The sequence below is a fragment of the Epinephelus lanceolatus genome, chromosome 15 (assembly GCF_041903045.1).
Source record: "Epinephelus lanceolatus isolate andai-2023 chromosome 15, ASM4190304v1, whole genome shotgun sequence".
In the NCBI taxonomy this organism is placed as follows: Eukaryota; Metazoa; Chordata; class Actinopteri; order Perciformes; family Serranidae; genus Epinephelus; species Epinephelus lanceolatus.
The window spans coordinates 41,967,982-41,978,934 of record NC_135748.1 but is presented as its reverse complement, the minus strand read 5'-3'; the positions used below and the strand labels follow the sequence as shown (position 1 = coordinate 41,978,934).

Here is a 10,953-nt window from a genome sequence, read left to right as displayed (position 1 = left end):
TTATTTTATTGATATTTTATGATTTTATGTTATGGTCTTAAAAAACATGTATGAATATCAAAGGTGAAGCAAGTACTATTTTATAATCCCAAATAAATGCACAAAATCTGAAATATTTATATTATTTTATTCAACATGCACATTCAAAATGTACACACACACACACACACACACGTGTGTGTGTGTGTGAGAGAGAGAGACAGAGAGCGACCAAATTGAGATAAATGACAATACATTTAATATGTGCAGCTCAGAGATCCTCTTAATATGTGCAAAACTTTCTAAATTTAAGTTTTTCTTTCCTGACAGTTTGATCAGACCAGTGGTCTCAAAACTTGGAGCCGTGAAAGCCTGTAAAATACAACACATTTTTATTGTACATTTTTTATAATATCTGTTTGTTTCCGTCATTAATACACAGCATCAGTGCATCTTCACAAACCACAGGTTTGCAACAAGTGCATAAATAACCTGAGATCTCATCTCAGTTTCATGAAGCTCACAATTAGAAGAGTAGATTTGGTTTTTGCTCACCAGGGTTGACTCCGTTCAACACTAAAGTGATAAAACATGGTGCAACTTTACAACATGCTTGTGATGAGGGCTGGCACGACATCGTAGTTTTACTACATGGTTATCTTGGCCAAAAGAGTTTACGATGACGATTTTATCGCAATATCAATACAAAATTAGAAAAAGAAAAATACTATCATTTAAATGAATCTTTAATTTCTTTAGTGCATTTTGTCTTTTTGGTGAATAAATAACACTGAAAATTAGAGCTGTACCCGACTCAGGATTATCTCAGTTTAATCAGATTTATCTGTTTCACATGAATATTCAACTATTTGTTCCTCTTTTAACAGATAAGATTTTGATGGTTTGAACTGGGTTCAGTGGGATGTTCAGGGTGACAGTGACATTCACACTGAATAGTAAACAAGCCAACTGAGTTAAAGACTGATTGGAAATGTCAAACAAAAGCCAGAGACTGTGTCGAATGAATGAATGAATGCCTTCTTAAAAGAAGGCAGAAGATAACGTTATCCTGGAGCCTGACGGGGGCAAAGCCTCTACTTCTTTAGGGTCAGCTGTCTCTGTGTCCGCAGCATGAAAGTGAGGAGCGCTCACTCTGCAGCTAAATCTGGGGACTGAAACATCCTCAGAAGCACACTGCACACAGACTGACAAAAAAAAGAAAACTGCTCGACTTGAAGATTCTCAGTCGACTAAGGGGTCTCCGACTGATGATTCGAATCTCCGACTTTCAGGGGGCAGCCCTACTGAAAACACGAGTGTATGAAGGTGGAGAGAGTCTGTAACCATGACTCAGGAGGTGGAGCAGGTTGTCCACTAATCTGAAGATCAGCAGTTCAGTTCCTGACTCCTCCTTCACCAAACTGCTCCCTAGTGAGAGCACGGTCACACGTGGTAGTTGTGCTGAATGTGGGCAGTGCCTGACGTGGCCGACACAGAAAGCTAGCTTGCTAACAAATACAGCGAAACATGATGTTATTGGTTCATTTTAAATTTTTTATGTTTCATGCCTGTCTCCTGACTCACTGCAGCATCTCTCACGTGACGCCTTTTATATTTTCCATGGCCCATATCTGGCAATATCGGTGGTTGGTTGGTTTAGACCCTCTTAGTGCTGACGTCACGATGACATCATGTTATCACCTGGAGGAGCAGCTGCCTCTCCCCCACAGGGCTGTAGGCTACACAGGAGTGTTAAAATGTGTTTGTCTTGTTGTGTTATTGGGAGCCAGAATAGAAGAAGTCATGGCTCAAAACCAGCCGCCACTGCCCGTCAACAAAAACAAAGACAACTATGGTTAAATGTGATAAGACCAAATGACTGGACGGAGGCCATCATCAAAAATGCTCACATGTGCAGCGCACACTTCATATCAGGTTAGGGAAAAAGTATTTCCTGTTGTAGTGATGAATAAGGTGATGTGTATTAAGGGTTATCATGTCCACCTCATCAGAAACTGGGGAGTGATTAAGAGGAATATTGGATTTCTCTGGAACGCTAACTTTTTAGCACATTAGCTAACGTTAGCTTCCATAGCAAAACAAACAAGTGTGGTCCTCCTTTGTAAGATTGGCTTCCTGTGACATCATCCATCCACTGAGTGAGAGCATACGGGTCGGCCAGTCTGGTCCCGTTGGTCAGTGTTTACTTATTCAAGTAACACTGGTGGTCCCGGAGAGTGAGTGACCTGACATGGCGCATCTCCACAGACAGAGTGTCCAGAGTGCGCTCCAACACTCGGAGTTAGTATCTCTGAATGCACCACAGAACGTGCTAACTAGCACTAGCTAATGTCTGTGATGAATTGTTTGCTTCCAGCTAAGCCCCGCCCACCAAGAAACATCATACTGTTTACTAACAGTGAAGAGTCTTTTGGCTGAGGCTGCGATTCCGTGGGCCAAAGTTCACCCAAGTTGAACTCAACGCGATGCAAAGATGGGAATTTGCTTTGCCACCTGATGCGAACGTTTTATCCACCGCTCTGCTCACATTAAACAGAAGGCGAATTTTCGCTGGTGTTTGTCTCATGTGTGACCGCACCCTGAGAGTGCTTGTAAATGTATAACTGAGCAGCAGGTGGCAACGTGTACAGTTGCCCCAGCCACCAGTGTATGAATGTGTGAATGTGACACATTGTGTAAAAGTGCTAGAAAGGTGCTACACAAGTGCATATTCATAACTTTGCAACATCGTACAAAAGGAGCAGTTACACTTAACGGATAGTTAAAAGGCAACCAGGTGGTGTTAAGGTCGAGAGACAGAGCGAGAACATTTAAACAGAAATGATTTAAGAGCTGTGGGATTGTTTACACAATATGATCTGTGTATTTTTTACCATGATATCAGTATTTCATTTTTAAAAATCATGGTTATTGACAATATCCCAGCACCCCTACTCGTAATCAACGACATGGTAATTATTAAACAGCTGCCTCACGCCATCCCAGTCCAGTGACTACAATAAGGCACCATAACCTTAAGATCCTCTTTAAAAAGCCTTAAAGCCAAATCTTCCCCTTAATGCTTAAACCTCCACGCCATCAGCAGTGCACAGGCGCCCACTCCTGCAGCGATCAGAATGTACTTTGTATTAGGTGTCAGGGTGCGACAGGCCATCTTGTCCTCTGAATCCTGCAGTGTCTTCGGCTCTGCTGACAGATCAGTGGGTGTAGACTCAGACGGGTGGTGGTTCTCACTGCAGGAGGTGTTTACACTCGGTACAGTATCAGCAGCGTTGTTGGACAGTGGTGGAACAGAGGTCATCTCTTTGGCTGCTTCACTGTCAACAGCTGGAACTTGTGGTGTCAAGTTTTGGCCGTCGAGGTTAAGGATAGACGGCTCCTCAGATACGTGCCCCACGTGCTCCTGCACTGACTGCATTCCCAAACTGTTACGTGGAGACTCATAGTGGTTTTCCTCCGGTTCATTATGGTTCAGAGCGATGCCGGTCTCCTGGCATGGAGGTGCAGACGCTGTAGTCATGGTGGTGGGGCTGACAGTGGAGCATGTAGAACTCTGGGCAGTGGTCACAGCATCCGACACAGAACTGCTTATTTCCAGACGCTCAGTATTACCCGAGTAGGGCGGCACCGACAAGCTTTGTGTAGGGATCGTAGGGCTGCTGTGATTTAGTGGGTGGACGCTGATGAGTGGGCCAGGTTTACTCAGACACACAGAGCTGTCATCACACAGAGGGGCACCCATCCCAGCAGCACCAAGCGGAGGGGAGGTGGTCGCTGCAGCTTCTGTCTGTGGGCTGCTTTCAACAACCTGCAGGAGAAATTAACATCACATGTCAGGTTCATTTTTTTTTAAAGTAAACTGGTGTTTGACTGCCTCAAATGTAGCTGAATCTGTTGAACACTGAACTTTGGCTTTAGCATGTATTGCAGGGCTGTTGGTGAATGCATCACACTCAGAAATGTTTTGCTGTTGGGTGAAAACACTGTGACAAAAACTTGCTTTAACTTATTTTCTATAACTGAATTTTTACATAGTAATGTAGGTAATGGGTTTCACTAAAGGCACCCTGTGGAATGCTAGTGAGCACTGTTTTCATGAATGGGCCCCCTTTTTGTTTTTATGTTGTGCACAAGCATGGACATGTGACTATGTAGTTTAGACAGAAGAAGACTGTATTTAATTTATCCTGATGAAGGTTTGAGGACTGTAACACAGATGGACAGTATGTGGGATCTTTAGTTTTAAATGATGATATTTAGGTTTTCACCTGTGCAGGTTCAGACGTCTCTTCAGGCTGCAGGACAGCTTTGAAGTCCCCAGGAGGGCTGGTGTCTTGGACTGGAGGCCTCTCTGGGGTCAGGGTCAGGAAAGAGGATCCATCGGTCACATCGGAGTTCATCTGAGATGCAGAGGGACTCTGTGGTGGACTGACCTCTGTGGAGGTGGTTGTTGTTTGGAGAAGATCTGGGGACGCAGTGTGTGTTTCACACTGCTCAACAGGACGAGATGGTTGAGGAGCGTCCACAGAGCTGATGGATACCTCTCTGTTTCCTGCGCTCACCTGATCAGGGATCACAACATCATCAGCAGAGACATCCTGGATGTCTGATTCAGAGTTCTCCACCGGCTCCTGGTGAGAATTAGTCTCCCTCTGAGGAGGTGGGGGTGTAGTGGGCTGAGTGTGCTGGGCGGCAGGGGAAGGAGGAGGTGTTGATGGAGGAGGTGCCACTTCAGCCTGAGTGGACTGTGGAGGCTCTGGGACAGGCTCAGGTGGGGAAATAGCCTCAGGAACTTGGGCAGCTGGCTCTGAAGGAGCTGATGCTTTAGCTGGCGGAGCAACAGCAGCCTGTCTGATGCCTCTCAGAGCGTTGTACTTTGCTCTCATCTCAGCTGCCAGGGTCCACTGCTCACACGCCTCGAGCGCCTCAATGAACTGCTCCGGCCAGTTTTCTCTCCTCTTCAGACAGTCCAGAAGCATCGCCACGCCTTCACGGTTCCCACGATTCTGTCTCCTCGCCTCAATGTGTTCCTAAAATTACATTTCATTGGAGAAAAAAAAATACACATACATCAATTGATCAGAGCAGTCATCAGCTTCTTGTTGTTAACTCTGCAAGAAATGGTTCACTGTTGTGAAAATGTATTACTGGCTTTGGAGGAAAGCATCAACTAAATGGTAGACTCTGTAAACCTGTCCATTATTAAAAACTGTAAAGTTCAAAAAGATGGTCTCAAATGTGAGGTTAGATTTTTCATATTCTTTTGATCACATATTTCCAGATTTAAATTTAAAAAAGACTATTTTACTAAGGCAAAGTTAATGTGTGTCCAGTTGTGTTTAGACAACATTTAACATTTGAGAGCTTTACTTTAAGGTGGGAGTATTAACTGTTTTTTTCTTTTTGGTATTTGTATAGAAAGTTCTTGTATCGGCACACGTATGGAAAAATAATTTGGATACTTGGTAGTGAGACAGACTTTTATCCATCTGTATGCAGTGTCGTATATGGAGGAACAAATTTAGGATTCTCCTGGTAACCGGTGCAAAACAAAGAGAACCATTTTACACCGCCTCTTCAAGGTGAGAATATCACGCTGTCACACCGTTCTGTATAAAAGGTACAATCGCAGAATAGGGGGACCGAGTTGTTTCGCCTCAGAGCCAGGAACAGGACCTGCAGGACGGGATCATAGGCAGCACGGGTGTGACGATTTGACGACATGTTATGCGTGTGACCCATGGTGGGAGATTTCAAGAGTAGCTGTTAGCAGTTAGCAGCTAACTCAGAGGATAGCAATTTGGTAAAACAGTGAGGTCCAGGAGCTCCGTACCCTCCCAGCAGAGGACGAGATCAGCCACCATGTAACAGGGAAGGAAAATGATTGTTATTGACATGTGATGTCATTGTTATTGTCTATAAAGCGCTGCTGATGCGTATGTTATATGTCACACTAGAGGCTGACGATGTGACGTTAAATGTCACGACTGTCATGACCCTTGATTCTAGGATGTCAGCATGCTGTCTAAAAATCACACACTGGAGCGACATGATGGCACTTTTATTTGGTTCTGTGTAAAAATGCAAAGACAGCATGAAGAAGGGACTTTGAAGCGCCATCTCTGCGTAAAAAGGGCTACTGATGCAACATTTAGTGGGAGTGCTCGAGCCAATACATAATAATATTCCAGTACTATTCAAACAATCTCCAGCGCCAGTGACAGCTCCTTATGTTTAATGAAACTCACCCTGTCATGAGCTGTCAGGCACGGTAGATGGTATATGATTTCTCCCACGTCCACTTTGTCCACAAAGGTCGGCATTTTCCGCCGCACAAATTCATTGTACAGCCGGTCGTTGACGAATGACATCTGTGAAATCAATCAGTTTTATTAGTCACATGAAATCCTATAAGGTACAAATGCAGTGAAATATAATCCTGTCAGATCCTTCAATAAGAGTGTAATAATAAATATTTGTGTATGATTAAGGGGGGTCTGGGGCAGTCTTGGCCAATGACCTCATTTTGGATCCTTGTGGCCTGCAGGTAGAAGTTCTTCTTGACCCTCTCACGGTACCTTCTTCCCAAGAGAAGACTGTTATCTGGTGGTTTGGATCCTCAATGATTCTCCTGGCCTTATTCCCACAGTGCCTGGTGTGTACAAATCCTTTGGGAATGGCAGAGCACTGACTATTCAGTATGTGTTCTTTGCTGTATCTGTACCAGGCTGTGATGTTCGTCAGGACGCTCTCGATGGTGCAGGGGATACCCAGAATTTCCTCAGGCGTCTGAGGTGAAGGAGCTTCCTCAGTGCCCAGGTCAGGCCCTTGGTGATGTGGACACTGAGGTACTTGAAGTTATCTCCACCAAGGATCCGTTGATATTAAGGGGGCTTCTCCTCAAACTTGACGACAGGCTCACTGGTCTCTCTGATGTTCAGGAGGAGGTTGTTGTACTGACACCTGCAGGTCAGGTCCTAAACTTCTTTCAGGTATGCCTTTTCACTGTCATCTGTCATCAGGCCCACCACAGCTGTTGGCAGCAAGCTTCATGATGTTGTTGGAGTCTGAAGTGGCTACACAGTCGTGTGTGTACAGGGAGTAGGGCGAGGTGATAGGGCTTAAAAATAATATCACCATATATGTTTAGGCTACATCGTGATACATGATATAAATCTCAATATTTTGAAATCTCCTCTAAACTACTGTAGACTATTAAAATACAAAATCATTAAATGATCTACAGTTACAGTAACGTTAAATAAAGAAGCTACTGTCATAATAAAGTCAAATGAAGTACTGTTGTAATATGGTGCAGAGATGGTGTTGTTCATCCATGTGGTCAGGGCTGTAGCTGGTGCTGGTGAAGTGGTGAGGCGACCATTTCCCTATCCGGCTGAGTGACTTGTAGTTCTGTGTTACCATTGTCTCATATTGATCACAAAGACTACAACAAATCCTGTTTAAAAATAGGCGTAAAAGAATGAATTTGCATCAGAGTGGTGCTTGAAGGGTTAATACACATTCCTCCATCTCAGTGAATGCATCAGCTGGGGAGGCACCTCGGCCTCATTTACCCTTTTACTACATATGAGATGTAAAGTACCCAAAAAGTCCATTAAGGAAACCTGATCTCTGTCTGCAGTGTTTGCGGTTAGAGGACTTTTTACTCAATGAAACCAAAAGTGAAAGTGAAGACCAGCCATCCTGCAGTTGTGACGGGAAAAGGAGCGTATTTCCCTTTTGTTTTAGTTTATAAAACACATTTCATGCAGAAAATCTCACAACTAGTGCTGCAAGACTTCTTTTAGTCTCATTAAAGCCTGTAATGAACGACAAACTCATAAGAGTTGCCACACTTGATTGACATGCTGGCATGAGGAAGTCATCGGGCAAGAATGAAAAAACAGGCTGCACGCAAACAAAAAGGACAATAGAGACTAATATCTGTCTGTTAATTATTAATATACATTATTAAATATATTTTACAGGTCTGTTGTGTGTTAATCATCTGATTCTGCAGGTCAGAGAGGATCTCAAAAAGGTTGCACACAAACAACAAGGACAACAGAGACGAATACCTGCCTGTAAATGATCAAAATATATCATCAAATACAGGTTTTTTTTTTGTGTTAAACATCAGACTTAACAGACTGAGAATAACTAATAGGGGCTACACACAAACAACAAGAATAGTGACTGTCACCTGTTTGTAAAGTATTAAAATATATCAATAAGTATACTTTACAGGTCTGTTTTGTATTAAACGTCTGATTTAGCAGGTTGAGGAGAATTAAAAGGGGCTGCACACAAAAAACAAGGACAAAAGACATAAAATACATGCTCATAAATGACTGAAATATATCCTGAACAATAAGCCTATTTCTGTCTAAAACAACTGACTATGAACATTTAGAGGAATTAAAAAAGGCTGCACACAAACAACAATAACGACAGAGACTAATATCTGTCTGTAAATAACTAAGATACACTATTAAATATACTTTACAGGCCCATTTTGTGTTAAACATCTGACTTAGCAGGTCAAAGAGAATTTAAAAAAGGTTGCACACGAACAACAATAACAACAGAGACTAATACCTGTCTGTTAATGATTGAAATATATGGTGAGAAACTCTTTTCAAGCCTATTTTTATGTAAAACTAAAACTCTAAGAAGATGAGGAAGAATTAAAACAGGCTGCACATAAAGGACAATGAGCACAGAGAGCTATATCTGCCTGTAAAATATTCAAATATGCTTTGAAAATAAGATAAGAAACATAAATTATCAAGTTAAGTAACTTTAAGTTGATCCATATGCCCCAAACTAGCTAACGAGCTAAAGCTAGCTAACTAAAGCTAGCAGAGATGACACTCTGTTATCGACACAAACACTCAATAAAAGACCAGATAAATGTGACGACACACTTAATTAATATTAATTAATCACACTGACAGAGTTTATAAAGATTAATTAAAGGCAATATGACATAATAAAGTCCTCACCTTCCGTGTTGTGGAGCCTCAGCAGCACTTCTTCCTCACTGCTCCTGCTCACTTTAAACCCCCCCGTCTTCCCTTTCACACGCCTGCGCAGCCCGTTCTCTACTCCTATTGGAGGACAGCGCAGTCAATCAAAGAGTGAACCAACGGGATGAGGCCATGCTGTGAAAGAGGCGGGGCGTGTTTGAACTTGACCCCAGCGCTCTTTAATTGCGCCCTTTGACCCGAACAGTGACTGCAGCTGCTCTGTGAGGCATCAGACTGGATCCAGACCGCTGTGGGGCGCAGGTGAGGAGGTCTCAGGTGTTCTGGGTTGGACCTGGACCTGCTGAAGCTTGAAGACTTTACAGAGGACACAAGGTGAGATAAATTTATTGATCCCATGCAGGAAAACAAAGTGTGTATTTGAGTGTGTTAAGTGTGTAAATCAACAGGTGAGGCAATAAACAGTGTTGGGAGGGTCACTGTTGAAATGTTATAGATCACTAGTTAGGGACTGTTCTTTACTTATCAGAGGAGGAGGGTGGCTGGAGTGTGACTTTGGTTGATTTAAAAATATATATTTATTATTTTTTTAACCTCCCTGAAGCTCCAGATATTTCTCCTTGACCCTCCCTGTGTGACTGGAGGAAAATCCATGACCCTCCCTCCACCATAAATGAGTTATTAGATTTTCAAAACTTGTTTTTAACTCTTGTCGTGCTAACGGTTTATTTTTTGCCACATTTTCAATGAGACACAGAATAAAGTGATATATCACATTTTAAGGTCAGATTTGGTGTTTTTGTGTCCAAGGACCGTCTGAAATTTGAAAATCCAATGATAATTTCCATTTTTACATTTTCTGGCTGTGATAAATGATGCAATTTTGGTGATTTTATTCTTTTTATTATTGTTATTATTATTGTATTACTTTCCCCCATTTTTTACTTTAAAAATGAACAGTCCCTTACCATGTTGCAAATGTAATAAATAATGTAACTATTTTAATTACATTATCAATATAATTAAACTTAAAACATTTGATTTTTAACAAATGTTTCAAATTGGTCATTAAACAGTGCAAAAGTGTCGCACTCACATTTGTTTCACAGGCCTGGCCCACGTTGTTGTTTTGTCATTAGTGGTGGTGTTTTTGTTTGTTTGTTTTAAATGCTTTTTTGTTTTTTTGAAAATGTGCAGAAGAACCATGGCAATAGGGCTCCCACGATTAGTCGACTAATCGATGACTAATCGACTATTAAAATAATCAGTGACATTTTTCATAGAAAAGTACTATAAAAGTACCCCAAAATACTCTTACTGCAGCTTCTTAAGTTCAGATATTGGCAGCTTTACACACACACACTCCCGTGACAGTGAACTAAAACCCTTCGGCGTGAGTATGAAACAAGACATTAGATGACATAATTTTGGGGTTTGGGTGTGACAGACTGACGTTTTTCAACATTTTAACACATTTTTCGATGAAATGATTAGTCGACTAATCGAAGAAATAATCGACAGATTAGTCGACAATGAAAATAATGGTTAGTGGCAGCCCTACATGGCAACATTCAAATTCAGTAAGTACAGGGAAGTGAACAATAGTATAAATAACAAATATAAACAACTTACAAGATTAAAGACTGATGACAAAAGGGGTGTGTGTGTGTGTGTGTGTGTGTGTAAAAGTGTTTTTTAGTGTAAGGGTTGAATGGAAATGTAATATTAAAAAATAAACAGGGAAAGGTAATGCAATAATAGTGATAAAATGTATAAAAATATCATCTAACTTTTGTGCTTTTATTCCTTTTATCAGTTTTAAAGGTTTTAGGCACAGTTTAATTCTATTTAAGAAAAAAGGATTCCAGAAATGTAATTAAATTACAACAGACGTTATTTTTGTTCTTCAAGCTCACACCAAATGTAATATTGTCTCTAGAAACAGAAGCTGGAAATGATGAGA

The 10,953-nt window shown here is 41.6% G+C and overlaps 1 protein-coding gene across 2 annotated transcripts; it reads right to left on the bottom strand.

Moving 5' to 3' along the window:
* Positions 1-108: 108 nt before the first annotated feature.
* LOC117266710 (uncharacterized) lies at positions 109-9,643 on the bottom strand. 2 transcript variants are annotated; one of them, XM_033642030.2, is made up of 6 exons: positions 9,009-9,027; positions 7,301-7,459; positions 6,521-7,120; positions 6,249-6,371; positions 4,269-5,030; positions 109-3,808 (listed from the first exon to the last, which is right to left on the bottom strand). In XM_033642030.2, the coding sequence occupies exons 4-6, from the start codon at positions 6,369-6,371 to the stop codon at positions 3,056-3,058; spliced, it is 1,638 nt and encodes a 545-aa protein (XP_033497921.2). In that variant the 5' UTR covers positions 6,521-7,120; positions 7,301-7,459; positions 9,009-9,027; the 3' UTR covers positions 109-3,055. The 2 variants fall into 2 exon arrangements, with proteins under 2 accessions (XP_033497921.2, XP_033497920.2); XM_033642029.2 differs by lacking the exons at positions 6,521-7,120; positions 7,301-7,459 and having other exon boundaries at positions 9,009-9,643.
* Between the last annotated feature and the right edge of the window lie 1,310 nt (positions 9,644-10,953).

Excerpts from the sequence above, each read along its gene's own strand:
- LOC117266710 (XM_033642029.2), bottom strand. The coding sequence starts at position 6,371 with ATGTCATTCGTCAACGACCGGCTGTACAATGAATTTGTGCGGCGGAAA. Across the intron at positions 5,031-6,248 it reads GCCTGACAGCTCATGACAGG|GAACACATTGAGGCGAGGAG; the intron begins GTGAGTTTCATT and ends ATGTAATTTTAG. Across the intron at positions 3,809-4,268 it reads AGACGTCTGAACCTGCACAG|GTTGTTGAAAGCAGCCCACA; the intron begins GTGAAAACCTAA and ends TTTCTCCTGCAG.